The sequence below is a fragment of the Astyanax mexicanus genome, chromosome 12 (genome assembly GCF_023375975.1).
Source record: "Astyanax mexicanus isolate ESR-SI-001 chromosome 12, AstMex3_surface, whole genome shotgun sequence".
Classification (NCBI taxonomy): Eukaryota; Metazoa; Chordata; class Actinopteri; order Characiformes; family Acestrorhamphidae; genus Astyanax; species Astyanax mexicanus.
The window spans coordinates 30,171,952-30,188,868 of record NC_064419.1 but is presented as its reverse complement, the minus strand read 5'-3'; the positions used below and the strand labels follow the sequence as shown (position 1 = coordinate 30,188,868).

General features: G+C 38.2%; 1 protein-coding gene across 3 annotated transcripts in view; it reads left to right on the top strand.

The window, feature by feature from the left end:
• Positions 1-16,917, top strand: part of slc23a2 (solute carrier family 23 member 2) — a 55,161-nt gene that overhangs the window by 18,446 nt on the left and 19,798 nt on the right. For all 3 annotated transcript variants that reach the window (XM_049486233.1, XM_022670518.2, XM_049486232.1), the window contains exons 2-5: positions 2,844-3,051; positions 7,201-7,299; positions 10,320-10,436; positions 11,674-11,831. In XM_049486233.1, the coding sequence (XP_049342190.1) occupies positions 2,947-3,051; positions 7,201-7,299; positions 10,320-10,436; positions 11,674-11,831 (479 nt within the window). In that variant the 5' untranslated portion in view covers positions 2,844-2,946. The remainder of the gene's footprint in view (positions 1-2,843; positions 3,052-7,200; positions 7,300-10,319; positions 10,437-11,673; positions 11,832-16,917) is intronic.

The following is a 16,917-nucleotide window of genomic DNA, read 5'->3' as shown; positions in this document are numbered from 1 at the left end:
CAGTCAATGTTTATAGAGAACAGTAAGTCTTGTAGTGTCAGAAATCATAAAAGAAAGTCTATTTAGAGAAAAATGACGATCACTAAGTAAGTTTAAGTGATATATTGTCTCATAAATTATAATTATAATTATATTGAAGTCATGTTTATACATGGTACGATAACCGGATTTTGTAAATATCATGACAGGCCTACTGATTGATATTTATTACCGTTGGTAGGTACTGCTACTGCATTGAGGTGGATAAAGGAGGTCTGGTTAGGAGCTGAATATTAGCCTCTACCTCAGTGGTACATAAGAGGATTTCTTTAATAATGCCAAGGGTGGGTGGCTGTGGTTCTATGGTGAATGTGCATGGTGCATGCTGGGTATTGTAGTCCGTGTAGCTCCAGACGTCATTCAAGGACATGGATGTTTTGTCAAGCTCCTTCGAGCCTTACACTATATAGTTATACCCAAACTTTTGACTAATGCTGCAGATCAATAAGGGTATGTATTATTGTTTTTTTTTTTTTTTTTACACACACACTTGCACATACAGCCGTGCACACGCAGACAACATAGAGCCTAAAGCTGTTTTGCACTGATGCTCTTACCAGCAGTGCCAGAAAGAGTTACATCACCACATGTTAACACTGTCTGACACACACACACACACACGCACACTTGTTAACTGATGAAATGTAACATTGTATTCACACACAGCATTGCCTGGTTGCAAAGAACTGGGCATCAATGTGTACTGATGTACCCACACATGCATCAGCAAACATTATTTTCTCTTTATTTTCTGCATGTATGGGTATTTTTTTCCTCTTGTCCTTTGCCTACAGTTGGGTATTGTAATACCTGTGGTTGGTGTAGTACAGTGGATAACACTTCTACCTGCTAGTGAGCTAAGTTCTGCTGTTTAGTCCTTAGTTGGTCCACAGTTTTCTCAGTACATGAGGCTCAGATTTTGGCATGTGAACATTAGGATACTGCCAAACGCTGATCATGCCAGACGTTGATCATGCCAAACACGCCAAACACGTATAAAATGTTTGTGTGAACTCTGACACAGTGCACGTGGATGCTGTCCAGACCGTGCTGCCTGATCCTTCTCTACAGACAGCGGAGTCAGCAGCCTGACGGCTGAGGAAGTGGGACGTGGACAGGTCAGGAATTCAAGGCAAATGTCAGTGTGATGCGATTTCATCTGTGCACGGCGGGAGGCTCTGGGTTTGTATGAGAATTGGGGCGAGCATGGTCAGCTTACATTAGAGGTGAAGAGACCGAGGGGTCAGGAGAGAGGGGTTATGGGAAAAGTAAACAGGACATGATGTGAGGCGAGAAAAATGAAAACAAACTACTTGCACAAGCATTGTTGTGAGTGTGTGTGTGTGTATCTGTCAGATCATTTGGACCCAGGATGCAGCCAGTGCTGCTGTGTGGGGGGTAGAATGGTAAAGATAGCAAAACTACAGTTACCGTCACAATATGCCAAAATGCACTACATGCAAGTCCAGGACTAATTTGCTAATATTTTCTGGTTTATGTTTTTTTAGTATGAAATTATGCTTGTAAAATCTGTAGTTTACCGTGTATTTTTTGCATGACTGTTAAGATCAAACCACATGACATTTAAAACATTAATTGTGAAGTAGAGTTGTAAATCTTTTTAGTAATCAATTTACAATCACCTTGATATTATAACTTGCATTTCATCCTGCCATTCCATGACCTTTTTTCTTACCTTTACTTTCCTCTTCCTCACTCCTCCTCCACTTCTTACACACTGATCTTCCTGCTTGAGGGGCTTGTTTTCTTGCTCTAATTCGATTGTATCTGTTGACTGGAGGTAAATTGTGGGTGGTGATTGCGTCTGACGGACTGTTTTGGCCAGAAGCTGTTCAGGCTGAAGAAAATTCAATAGAACAGATTCAGACGTCAATGAGCCTGACATTGATCTGCTTTCATTGCAGTACTAATGAAACTGTTCTGTCTTGAGGCAGTGAGACGTGAGCTCTGAGGTAATTCAGCTGATTATTTGTGAATCACTCTACTGAATATGATTTGCATTACAGCTTTAGCTCATTTACCTGTCCTACATTAGAAATGCAGATGTCCTTATCTGACCCAGTGGATTTGATGTATTTAATTGGAATAAGCAACATCTATTTAAGCCCTGTCCAGTTCTGATCCTTTAATTATAATGACTGAAATACTTCTAGGGTAACTAACCCCCCTGACTCCACCCTCAGCTCAAATTTGAAAAATGCTTAAAAAAAAAAAAGTGAGGGTTAGTTTTAGACGGACACTGGGTGATTTATGGGTTTAGGGGCATGGCAGAAGGGAGAGCTGATTGTGCTGAGATTTGGGCCTCTGATAGCTGTGAGACGCAGATGGTTGTATGTCACCAGGAGGTGGTATTGATTTGAATGATTGATTGATTGTTTGATTGATTGATTTGCATATTGTGAGTGTCATCATCCTCACCTATAGCACAGTTGATTCTGTGAGGGTGCTGCAGAGGTGAAAATGTATGCAATAAAATAGATTTTTAAAGGTTAGGAAATGTTTCTAAACATTTTAAGCAGAGCTGGCAGTTTTTTACTTCACTTTAATATCTCTTTAAAGAAAAATTAAAAAAAATGTTTTGGCCATATGGGTAGAAAACAGTATTCTTGTATTGCAGCCTTTAAAAATAGTGGCTGATTCTGTAGAATATTTACATTTTACTTTTACATTTTACTTTTACATTTTACATTTATAGGACATTTTATGACTATAATATTTAGCCTGTACCTTAAAAATCTAAAGTTATGTTCTAATCAGTTATGTTTTTTGTTTTCTTTGTTCAGATGAACTGCAGGACAATGTAAGGGTGCTAAAGGGTCAAGCAGCTGTGTTTCTTTGTGAGCGTGAGGAGGAGGAGTGCTGCAGGAGGAGGAGTGGAGAGGAGGAATGGGCGTGGGGAAGAACACCTCCTGCAAATCCATGGACTCCACCACAGAGCCGGGCAAATATGAGGAGGAGAACAAACACAGCGCCAACTTCTACCCCATCCCTGTGAGTGTGTGTGTTACAACATGGGTGGGTGGTTGGGTGGATGATGGTTCTATACCGGTGAGGTTTAAATGCCCGCACCAGAATCAAAAAGATTATGTTGTTGATGATGATGATGATGATTATTATTATATCACCTAATCAGCCATTGTTATTCACAGGTTCTCTGTATCCTCCATATTCAGCTATTCTTTGCATTTTATTAAAATCAAAAGCAGAAAATAACAGTCTGACCTTTTGCTCAAATGCTGGCATTTTTTGTAGGTAATTAATTAGCCTATTATTTTGTCTTTGGCACATTAACAATGGAGGCATACTACTCAACCAGTTCTGGCACAGTTTTATCAGTGTAATTATGCTACAGTACCTGTTCAAGATGAAGTTGCATCATCAGAGAAATGTATTCAGCAGCTCACCACAACGATCATCATTCATCAACATTATTAAGCACTGATTTACCAAAGCAGTCATTGTTGATATGTCGACAACAAGTAATACTTGAGTCACATGAGGAGTGATGGATAATCAGTACTAATCAGTAATTAATGTATCAATAATTTTATTTCTACATTTTTTTTTTTTTTTACCATTTTCTCCCCAATTAACATGGGCAATTACCCAACCCTCTTATTAGGACGCCCCCTATAACTAGTGATGCCAGAACACCAGGAGGGTGAAGACTAGCACATGCCTCCTCCAATACATGTGAAGTCAGACACCGCCTCCTTTCAAACTGCTGCTGATGTAGCATTACTGAGTAGTATCACAGAGTGCTTGGAAGAAAAGCTCAGCGGTTCGGTTCTGATATATCAGCTCACAGACACCTTGTGCTAAGTGACATCACCCTTTGGACTGAAGTGGGGAGAGAGCGCCATCTACCCAGCCAGAGAGAGCAAGGCAAATTGTGCTCTCTTATGGCTCCGGTAGCCGATGGCAAGCTACATATACAGGATTCGGACCTGCGATCTTGTGATCATAGTGGCAGCGCTTAGCCCGCTGGACCGCTCAGAGCATTATGTCAGTAATTAATTTATATTCATTTTTTATATATATATATAAAAAAAAATCACTAAACAGATAAGGCAACTTTGTTTAAACCACAAATGTGGTTCAGAGTAAATTTTTAAAATCTTCAGTTTCCACAAAGTCCACAAAGGGAAGAATACAAAATTATAGAAAATTAGCAGATTGACGCTAAGATTAGGGTTATTTTGGCACAGTGTGAGTGGAATCATTGTTACAGGTCCAGTTATATGTATTATGTAATATGCAACCTTTACGTATGATTAATTAATAATTACATTGCTAATACTGTGTAGTGTACATTTGATTTGATTTGAGGTGTGGCTGTGTCCAGCCGGATGGCTTTAATAATCTGACTTGCAAACAGAGGCTTTAAACAAATTGCGTTCCAAAGCATTGTTTACATATGCAAATAAAGTCTGATGGCAAGGTCAGTGAGATCACTTGCAGTCAATCAGTGCCCATACACACACATATGCAATATCATCAAAGTATTATTAATTATGTTGTTTGTGTACGCGTGGGTGTGTGTTTTTGGGTTGCCATGGCATTTCATGCTTGCTAAAGTGAAATCTAATGAAGCATCAATTTTGAAACTCTTTATTACAACACAAATGTCCCTAACTTTCTACGTGTTGTGTTCCCTTGCTGACCTGGCTGTTCAGACTGGCTGAGAGAGATTTGTTTACTTTGTTTTGAGTCAAATCTGTGTCCTGACCCAGATCAGAATTATGTAAAAGGGAAACAAACCAAATATGCTGGCAGGATACACTAACCTCACTTGGCGTGCACACGAGAGTGTGTGTGTGTGTGTGTGTGTGTGTGCTGCACATCTGTCATTGCTTAAGCTTCTATAAAAGGCCAGATAACATTTTATATTGTATAATTTATCTAAAAATTATGTAAATTCTCCTAAAATTGTGTACATTACAAGGGTTTGAGAAACCAAATAATGTTTCTGAATCATAAACACTCTTGAATCATTTTCCTATGTTTACTTTGATACAGTTACTCTACTAGGACTGTTCTCTATACCCCACCTCTTTAAATGGTCTGTCACACCAACTTGAGAGTCTGATCTGTGCAACAAAAAGAGCCCTGTTTTATACAGTAATAAAAACTGTTTATATGATTTTTTGTAATGTCATTCCAATTTATTGCGTCTCTGAAGTTCGCAAGCATCTGTAGTAGCTAGAAAAAAAGAAAAGCCTCTAAAATACGAGTTGTTCAGAGAGACGGGTGTCAACATCAACCAGCAACCATTCATGGCCTCGCCCACCTCGACTCAGGACCGCCCACAGGCGGAGCTTACTTGTGTAAGTAACTAGGTTGTAATCAGATCTCTGGATGATTCCACGTTTTACCGGGACCCTAAATATACTCTAAGGAAGCACGGTTTGACAAGGCAGCACAACTTGACAGAACAACGGTCAAAGCGGGAGCCGTTCGTGTTGAATTTTATGATGTAAAGCGGACTCTGGGGCTTCGACTTGGTGAAACTGTCCAAGCACTGAATCACCCAGTCTGAGGTTAAAGTTTAGTAGCGTAAGTTTAGCTGAAATAAATGTTGTCAATGCCGCACCTGGGGGTGGTTTTCACGCAGCCGCAACGTTGATAATGTTTTTTTGGCCATAGGGAGGGCAGTCTGGGTTCGGCTCGCGGCATTGATAACGTTTCTCAGCTGCGGGAGGAGAGTGTCGCCGGGGCGGGTTAGTCTGGCTCGGTTTGCGGTGTTGATGACGTTTATCGGCCTCAGGGAGAGAGAGTGCAACCGGGGCGGGCAGTCTCAGTCGGCTCTCGCATTGATAACGTTCTCGGCTGCGGGAAGAGAAAGCGCCGCTGGAACGGACAGTCTGGGCTCGGCTCTCGGCGTTGATAACGTTTCTCGGCTACGGAAAAAAGAGAGTGACGCCGGACCGGGCAGTCTGGCTCGGTTTGCGGCGTTGATAGCGTTTCTCGGACGCAGGGAGAGAGCGCGCCGCTGGATGGGCAGTCTGGCTCGACTCTCGGCGTTGATAAAGTTTTTCGGCTGTGAAAAGAGAGATTGACACCGGGTCGGACAGTCTGGGCTCGGTTTGCGCCGTCTGCGGGGAGCGGGGAGAGTGAGCGCCGCTGGAGTCTGGGCTGGGCTGGGCTCGACTCGGCTCGGCTCGCAGCGTTGATAACGTTTCTCGGCTGCGGTGCCGCTTGAGTCTGACGTTAAGCAAAGTTTTAAAGTTAATTTACCTACCACTTAGTGCTATATATTTATATCTAAGGCTGTATCTCTGAAAACATTTTGTTCTTTGAGTTTTAGAGCTGTAAAACATTTACTGTGGGGCAGGTAGGCGTTCTCTGCTGCAGTGCTGTTAGCCAATCAAAGGCGATATATTTGACTGTATTAATATTCATGAGCAAGAGCCAAAGCCTAAAGTAATACAAAGGCTGCAAAAACAGAACAAGGCCTTTGACCATTATTGTTCTCTTTCAAGCATGTTAAGGTCCACTCGCATACTGTTAGCAACAGTTTGAGAAGATGCAGTGGAGCTTAATGTTGAGTAGAGGAAGCATTATAGCCTTCATCCTTCTAGCAATTGTAGCATTATTTGAAAGGGGGTGGACTGTAGTTTTTTTTTTTTTAATGGTGGGTAGTGTTAGTGATTTACAAAAACATTTCAGTCAAAGTATATTTTTGTATTTTTGGCCCCTGTTCAATCTTAATTTCATTTCATAAGCCTTTTTAAAGCTTTCCTTCACCCTGATTGAACTCCCTCTCTCTCTCATTTCTCAGCCTCAGACTGTTCCTTCTCATCAGCTTCCTCATTCCTGTCCTCTGTACAGTTCCAGCTGCTCACTCTTTAGGCTTGAGTGTTTTAGATAGGTAGATAGATTCTTTATTGTCCTCATAAGAGGAAATTTGTCACAGCCTGTACCATAGTACACATCCTGCTTAGAATTACAAAGTAACATAATACATAAAAAAAGATACTTGTCAGACAGACATGAAAAACACATTTTAGTTCAAATATAACACTCACATTTTGTTCAGGAATAGTAAGAAATTGTATGTATGTGTTTGTTAAATTGCAGTGAAATTGAAATTACATTAATATAATAATAAATAATTATGTGTATGTGTGTGTGTGGTAGGTGGTGGTTAATGGGGTGGCTGCAGCCCCAGGAGATCAGGACACTGAAGACACTGAGCTTATGGCCATCTACACTAAAGACCGGCAGGCCACGGATAAGGTGAGTCACTTTCAATTTTTACATTTTTACATTTTTTAAATTCTGAGGTGTGGGTTATTTTTGTTATTTTATTAAGAGGTCAAAATCAACCAAAAAGCTGGCTTTCATTTTCTATTTGTTTTTTCATTATTTTTATATATATATATATTTTTTTTTAACTTTAGTTGGATATTACAGTGCAATTCATCTTGTCATTAAATTCACGATATTAATCTAAACCCAAGTGAAAACTGATTAAGGTCTTGGTACAGATCAAGTTCACATGAGTCAACCGAACTTTGCCATATTGGACATTTAATTAATTAACTAATTAATTAAATTTTCCCCCATTTTCTCCCCAATTCACAAGGCCAATTATCCAACCCACTCATTAGTACTCCCCCTATCACTAGTGATGCTCCAACACCAGGAGGGTAAAGACTAACACATGCCTCCTCCGATACATGTGATGTCAGCCGCTGCCTCTTTTTAAACTGCTGCTGATGTAGCATTGCAGAGTAGCATCACAGCGCATTTGGAGGAAAGCGCAGCGACTTGGTTTTGATACCTCAGCTCACAGACGCCTTGTGCTGAGCAACATAATTCTTTGGATGTGGGGAGAGGGTGCCATCTACCCACCCAGAGATAGCAAGGCCAGTTGTGCTCTCTCAGGGCTCTGGCAGCAGATGGCAAGCCACATGAACTGGATTTGATCCTGCAATCTCCCAAAAATAGTGGCACCAACTTAGTCCGCTGGACCTCTCAGAGCCCCCCTAATTTTTTAAAGATATTTTTGATTATTATGATTAAATGGGTCATTTTGCTAGAAAGCATTTTGTTCTTTTTGAAATACAATAGTTGGTTCTGAGTTGCATATTTATGCTGCATGTGAAACTGTTCTTCTACCTCCATTGCCTACATTATCCATTAAAAGAAAATAGACAGAAAAATGCATGAATTAGGAAAAGCTCCCAGACTGAAGTCATCACATTAATTAAACTTCATGGCCCCGCTCACTGTAGAGCCGTTGAGGGAGCTTCAGGGGTGTAAAACCCCTCAGCATTGAGCTGTGGACCAGTGGAGCTGACCTCACTAACCATCTTCACACAAATGCTCCAAATTGTAGTTGACTGCCTTCCTTGAAAAATACGAAGCATTATTAACTTTTTCAGTACTCTCGATTTAAAAAGAAACAATAATCATCAGGTGTTCAGGTACTTTTGTGTAGCAGTAAAAAAGAAAATGGAGTGTATATTGTTATAGTTGGCTTACAGTTTCAGGTGCTGCATTGTTTGTGTTTTTGTGTCTCTCTGTGACTATTAATAATGTGTGCACACATGACTGGGTGATCTCACCCCCCTTTTAATCCATTCTCTCATCTCTGAACACTGATTCTTACTCACCATGACTGTGCAGTTTTACACCCACACACAGACAGACAGAGAGAGAGGATCGAGGATAATGGGTCATGTGAGAATAGAGATGTTTTAGGAATCCTCTTTACTCTTTCAATCCTCTCTTGCCTGCACTCTCTTCCTCTTCCCTCATCATTCTTTTCCTGCTTCCTCTTTTTATGTCTCTTTTCTATTTTTTGTCATTTTATCTGTCACTTGTTTTATTTATTACTATTTTTTTTTATGTTGTTAATTTTACATTAGTGTTATGTATTGGCAAGAACCTGATACATTGCATTGAGATATATACGCAATATATATTATAATACAGTTTTTTTTTTTCTTCATTAAATTATATTGATATAATGCAATACTGAAAGCAAGACTTTTTTCTCCTATGGACTACAAGAATTGTCAAAGTATTAAAACACACCATTATTTGCAAAAATCTGAGTAGTTTTTCATTTTATCATATGAGAACAGTTTGACAATTGATACTAAATTTCAAAACTAATTTCATAACACTTTTTACATTTTTATACCTATTTCGTTTACTTTTTTTGTTAAAAGAAACTGCCGAACTGAAACACAATTTTCTCTTTTATGGGGGTCCTCTGTAATTTTATTACCATCCAGAACGACCATGTATTACCTACTGTTTTTCGCTGAACTCCATGGTCCTCCAGTAATTTTAGTCCTGTCTGGATCCACATCTCTGAGTTTCGTCGCCTTGCGTTTAATAAAATAGCTATTTGTGTACTGCCACATACTGCAATTACACTTTGGGCATGCGTTTCCACAGAGATCCATGTAAACACAACAGCGAATGGAAATTGAGGAGCTACAGAAACAATTCCTCAATGTGGGAAATAACAATTCATCTCCAGATAGCTGTGAGAACGATATTAGGAGGAGAATAAAGCAGTCAGTATCTCTTCTCTGCTCCAGTGTCTTTTAGAATGTGTTCTTTTAGGTCCTCCCTTTTTTTCAATTGCAGTCCGGATGCAAGAGTTTTTTTCAAAGAGGTCTCTCTGAGAAACTAATCCCGTCCAGACAGGGCTTTACAGATGTTTTCGATATTTATTATCGTTCCCCTTACACTGCATGAAAATAATGCTTTTTTTTAGCAACTCCCAATTAATGCTTCCCCAGGTACTACAGATTTGGGTTTCAGGGCTTTTGTGCAGCATATCCACCTGTCAGACATGGCCAGATCAAAGAAAAGCTTTGATTTGTTCACAATACAGTAGTAGGTAAAAAGCCTAAGGAAGAATGAGAAATCTTGTTTGAAACAAAAACAGCAAACAGCTAATGCAGCATTTCATAGATATCAGTGGAGACTCCAGAAACTGCCAGCTGTGGGTTAGCTTTGCAGTAAGAACTGCAGACACTGTTTTGAAGACGATTTGTTTGCCATTGTTTGTGTGTGTTGTGTTTGTGTGCTGGCTGGTGCAGGGTATTCAGTTTTACTAGATTTTTGTGGCTGCGGTAAAAGAAATAAAGAGCAGATACCAAACAACGGCTACTATATAAAGAGTCACAGACTATGCCTAACTCTCTGTGTGTGTTTATGTGTGTGTGTCTCTGTCTGTGTGTGTCTCTGTCTCTCTCTGTGTCTGTGTCTCTCTGTCTGCGTGTGTCCTCCAGTGCTCCCTGTCAGACACAGTGGATAGTACAGAGAGCACGGATGCTCGGAGATTGGACATGATCTACACTATAGAGGACACTCCGCCCTGGTATCTGTGTGTCTTCTTGGGTTTACAGGTACACACTTACACACACACTTACACACACACACACACATAGCAGATCTAGACTACTACAGACATCCTGCAAACAGATAACAGCCTAAATACAGAACAATATGTCTGCAGATAAACCCTTATCTATGAGATGGCCTTAACACTGCCAAAACTCTAAACACACCTTAATAGACATACACACACACATTTAAGACACTTTTTATATTTTACCCCCATATACAGTACCAGTCAAAAGTTTGGACACAGCTCTTCCCATTCAGTTTGTTTTATAATTTTTTTTTTTTACATTGTAAATGTTTAATATTGAAGACAATAAAGCTATACATGATAACGTATTGTGAATTATTTGTAAAGAAAAGTGTTAAACAAAACAGAATTTGTTTTATACTTTAGATTATTCTAAGTAGAAGTAACCACTAGGGGTGTGCCGTATCATATTGTACACGATAATTTCGCCAACATTTTTGAATATTGTAAACGATATTAAACCCTAAAATATCGTGCCATATCACACACCCCTAATTAACACATGAGGGTGTGACATTTTTGCTGTTTTTTAGCAAAAGAAAAATTCACACTGTTCTCATTTCCCATTATATATCTATTAGCGATCTGTACAGTATCATAAATTTTACTGCAGTACTGGATATATGGAGATATATCAAGTGCATTTTTACTATTGTGTGGTAGTGTATTCTTAAAAAAAAAATTCAGTGTTTTGTCATATTGCCAAGAGTATCTGTATCGCAAAAATACCATGAAATATCGTGATGTTTTTTTAGGCCTATATCGCCCACCCCTAGTAACCACATTTAGCTTTGATGACAAATTTATACACTGGTATTTTAATCTTATTGTCTTCATGAGTTTTTTCAGCATCTTGAAGGAGTTCCTGGAGGTGCTGAGCAGTAGTTGCTGCTTTTCCTTTACACTGTGAAGCTCCATCTCATCCAAAATCACCTCACATCACCATCTCAGTTGGGTTTGTGTCAGGGGATTGTGAAGGACAAAATTTTTTTTGTTTACTACATAATGTCTTCAGTATTAATCTGCATTTCAGAAAAAAAAAAAAAAATAAAGAAATAAAGAAAACATTGAATGAGAAGGTGTGTCCAAACCTTTGACTGGTACTGTATATGGTCACTGAGTTGTCTATATATACACACACTACAAAGGTCATATGTCCTGTATATAAATATATAGGACTGTTTTAAATATTTGCCTGTGTGTCTGTCTAGCACTACCTGACCTGCTTCAGCGGGACGATAGCCGTGCCCTTTCTGTTGTCTGAGGCCATGTGTGTGGGATTCGACCAGTGGGCAACTAGCCAGCTTATTGGCACCATCTTCTTCTGTGTGGGCATCACCACCCTCCTACAGACTACCATTGGCTGTCGGTAAGTGTGCACATCTGTGTGTTTTTGTGTGTACCGGTATGTTTGAGACAGTGTGTTGGTATGTGCCTGGTTCTGTTTAATAACGTGTAGGAGTGTGTGAGTTTATGTCAGTGGGAGCCATTCTGTTCAAGTGCAGAAGGTCCAGGTTACTCCTGTGCCATCTCAAATCCAAATTACCCATAATTCTTTGTTCCTGTATGCTTTTGCATGTTTTAAGATAAGGTATCACTTAAGGTGGAATGCTTTGCCTGTCTTTAAATGTCCTTCATTACAGGCAGCGTTTTTTGTGCAGTGCAAATTATTTGAAATCATGACTGGCCAGTTGATCTCAAATTAATGGAACTGATGTAGAACTGAAGTAGAGTAAAAGTAAAGAAAGTTAACATAAATAAGGAAAGAAATAAAAAAAGACTAAATGTTGGTTGTCATAATTTACTTATTAATGGAAAACAGGGGGAAAAAAGTGCATAAATAAACCACTGTAGAGAAAAATAATAAATACGTAAATAAAACCAAATGTTGCTTTGATAACGGATATATTCTTAAGTATTTTAATGACTTTGTGCAACAAAAAAAGCACAGAATGAAATTTAGCCCGGGGTCATTTAGAAATATCACTTATGCTTAGGCCTGTGTTGGCAGCAGTAGGCTGACACACACAGGCTTCCCAAAAAATGCCTGAACATTTTGTACATCTGTCTGATTTTAAAATAAACCCAACAAAATACCAAAAAAAAAAAAACTATTTACAACACCTTAAAATTACAGAAAAGCAGAGTGCTCTGGTCCTTCTGCTTTTTCTTATCATATGTTTCACTTCCTCTTTCTTTCTTAAATTTTGTTCTCAATCTGTCAGTCTTTGCGGTGGTTCTTTCTTTTCCTCTCTCTCACTCTCTTCATCCAATGTGTCTGTCTTTCTTTTTCTTCTCTCATTCTTTTTCTGTCTCATAAGCTTATGAATCTTTGAGTTTTCTGCATTCGGTGACTCTTTTAGCCTTTCAAAATCACAAGCCAAGCATTCGCACTCACACAGTTTGATATATTTGGGGAAACTCTTAAGCTTTCCCAGCTGCTTTCAGTCACAAAATTTCCAGGCAGGTGTCAAATGGTTAGTGAGGTGTTGAGCCTCAACAAGCCACCAGAAAAGCTTCATTCACACTTCTGTTTTTTTTCCAGAAGATAATCTTCTGGTGTTCATCTGATTTAAAAACTGATGATAGAGAAGGCTATGTAGCCTATTTAAGCTAGATCACATGTTATATCATGTTCATTCTCATTTAACTATTCAGTGTCCCCTCGTCCCAGGTAATAAGCGATTTTGTTGCTTGATTAATGACACTTCACACTCTTTAAGTGAGATAGCAACAAGTCTGGCATTTTTTTTTTGTACAGTGCTACAGCTCATTCCCACAGAGGTGAATCACCCAAACTGCTCAGCATTTTACATGCTCCCTACCTCCCTCTGAAATTGCTCCCAAGGATTAATGAACTTGCATCAAAGAAAATATGCTCAAGAAGTATCTAGTTCAAGAAAATGGGTATCTATCTCTTGTTGACATTTATCATTAGTATTAGTAAATAATGTAACCTGTTGTAATATAAATATAAATATACAGCTTTGGAAAAAAAATAAGAGACCACTTTAAAATTATGAGGTTGTTTGATTTTAACAAATTGAAAACCTCTAAAATATAATCAAGAGGAAGATGGATGATCACAAGCCATCAAACCAAGCTGAACTGCTGGAATTTGTACACCAGGAGTGGCATAAAGTTATCCAAAAGCAGTGTGTAAGACTGGGGGAGGAGTATATGCAAAGATAGATGAAAACGCTGATAAAAAATTAGGGTTATTTCACCAAATATTGATTTCTCTTAAAACTTTATGAATATTAGCTTGTTTCCTTTGCATTATTTGAGGTCTGAAAGCTCTGCATGTTTTTTTGTCCGTAGTTTATAGAATAAAATATATACCTATAAATAACAAAATCTGAGAAACTGATTCAGAAACTGAAGTGGTCTCTTAATTTTTTTCCAGAGCTGTACATATATTTAGTGTGAGCACGGGGGCTTAGTGGATAGCACGTTCGCTAATTTTCAATATGATTATTTATGTAACAGAGTTTGACACGTCTATTCCAGGGGAACAAGTGGTCTTGAAACATTTGAACACAGTTTACCCCAAAATATAACAGACACAAGACCTCCACACTTTTAGTGGTCAGGTATTCAGGCCTGTACTGTTCTTTTTGTCTACATTGTAAATGCACTCGCTCACATGAAGAAGAATCATCCGGTTGCATCTTGCCAGATCATGCTATCCAATATTTTTGTAATCTTGCGTTTGATTTTTACCACAGTGACCTCTGAGATGTTGGTCTTAAAGATTTTTTTGCTGATGGTCTGGTCATCCCTATGCTTTGAGCATTTCAGTCACGTGAGAAACAGCACTTGTTCTGCTTTCCTCACATTTCCTTCTAATGCATGAGATTCACATCCACAAAATATGCACTTTCATCAAATATTATTGACCTCTAAACACATATGTAAATGATGAGGTCACTTTTGTAACTATTTCCTGTGAAATTTCGGGTCAAATTTCTTGGCAGATGTATCTGGATTAAAAAGAAAACACTTTTATGCTGTCATTATAGTGCATGATGTATAGAAGCTCCAAATTTGCACAGATTAAACATTTTGACCCTGAAAACAGACAGTGTTGACTTCCAATTAGGCTTTTTCTGGGAGTTGTGGATTTAAAGTCCCCTTCATTCGTGAAACACTGATCAGACTGTGGTTCTGAAGAACATCTGTCAGAATAATGACTGCAGAGTGTTCCAAGAAGTTTTTTTTTTTTTATCAGATAATTTCAGTTAAGGCTGCACATTAATATCCAAATGTTTGAATCTCCCAGTGAGCTCTACTGGAAAGTGGAGACTACATCAAATAATTTTTGATTTTAGGGGCACTACAATCTCTCAAAATGCTCACTACTTGAGCCACAATACATTAAGAATGTCTGTTATTAAGCCATTTGCTCATATAATCATTACAGTCCACCGGTTGCTCTGAATTTCTTAAATCGCTAGTTTGTAAACAGTTGGCTTAGGTTGCTAAACAACAATGATGTCCAGATTAATGTAGAAATATCACAATGCAGACTTTAATACAGAATTGTGTAGGTATGTCCCAATCTTTTTTTTGCCTGTAGTATTTTAATGCTCATGATCTACGTGTACTGATATTTGTATTTGTGTAAATAATTCATCCATAAAAGCATTTATATACTTATAAGATACACATAAGGAATAAAATCAGAATTCAGATATAAACATGGATTATGCATGGAAATGCACAGAATTAGAACAGTCAGCTTTTCTAATAAGTCAGCTATTTGTTCTTTTACTGTCTATACTGTCTTTTACTGTCCATACTTTTTCATGCACATACATGCACGTCAATTACCGTGTGCATGCACATTGCTGGCTAGCTGGTGTGACAAACTTTAAAAGACTAGCTTTGAGTATGCCAGATGCGTTGCAAATACTAAAAACACAGTCTTAACTGCAAAAGTGAGGGTACAGCTGAAGTGTGAAGAAAAAAAAAAATAATTTATTTTTGTTTTCATTTTTTATATATGATTTTATAGGGTCCTAAATATTCCTGGATTGGGATCAGGACATCCATGGAATTCAGTTTATAACAACTTAATAGCCACTTATTTTAACTTATGCTTACAAGAGAGTAGGGAAAATTCACTCACAGCCTTTGACTTTTTGATTCTGTGTTATTGAATCATTTTCTGAAGAGTCAGAACTGAATTAAAAAGGCTCTTATTGTTACTTTGTTAGATTTATTTTCTGAACTTTCTCTGATAAGCCTCCTGCTTTTGGCTCCATTCTCTTTTTCCAAGACCCTGAGATGAAGGTTGTCTGCCTCTCTTGAGTGTGTGTGTTAATAACCCTTGCACTGTCTCAGTAGCATTAGACACACACACACTCACACACACACACACACAGTACATAAACACACTCTCAGCAGGCGTAGGTCAATGCTACTTCATTACAGATGAGCAGTAGAGGACAATATTAGGCTGTGTTCTTTGTGCTACATTGTTACTGTGTGTGTGTGTGTGTGTGTGTGTGTGTGTGTGTTGGGAATAAGCTGAGTGCAGAGCTCCCTGAATTTAGGTGAGATCAGGTTTAGCAAAAATCTTATTTAAACACACTCATCTTTAGCCCCATTTAACCCTTACACATCTGCAGTCATTACTGTCAACACCTCTGAGTGATTCAGTTCTAATGAGTGAGTATTATCTATTAAGAATAAGTATTAAAATGAAATTAAATTAAATAAAAATTACAAATGGAATGAAATTTAAAGTCTCAGGTTGTTATAAAATGTAGAGAGCGAATGTAATTGAGCCATAGGGAAATTGATTCACTGAATCATTTCTTAAAGAATTCACATTGAAATCACTCTGCAAAGTCCAGAGACTAAAGTGAATTGAGGGTGCACCAGTCAGCCATATGATGAGCTCTGTATACAGCCGGCATGTATGGGAGGGTGGCTTAAACAAAGTCTTATAACGAGAGCATTTATCTGGATTAGTTTTAGGTTAGTATTAGGAGTGGGTGATGTGGCCCTAAAGTAATATTGTGATATTTCATGGTATTTTAACGATAATGATAATCTTGACAATATGACAAAGCACTGAATTTAAAAAATGATTTCAAGAATACACTACTGCAAAAAAATGGAAATACAATTTTATTATTGCATACGATATAATATGGCACACCCCTAACTGAGATGATAAAAGATACAAGAATTTAATCAGATTTGTAACAGAAGTTAATGATCCAGAATATTTTTTTCCATATATCCAGGACTAAAGTAAAATAAATGATACTGAAATGATAATCTGTCTTTAGTAGATATATAATTGTAAAAGAGAACAGTGTGAAAAAAACGCAAAAAGTAGTGATGTGATAATGGCACTATATTTCAGGGTATAATATTATTCACAATATTCAAAAATGTTAGCGATATTATTGAGTACGATACAATATGGCACAGCCCTAGTT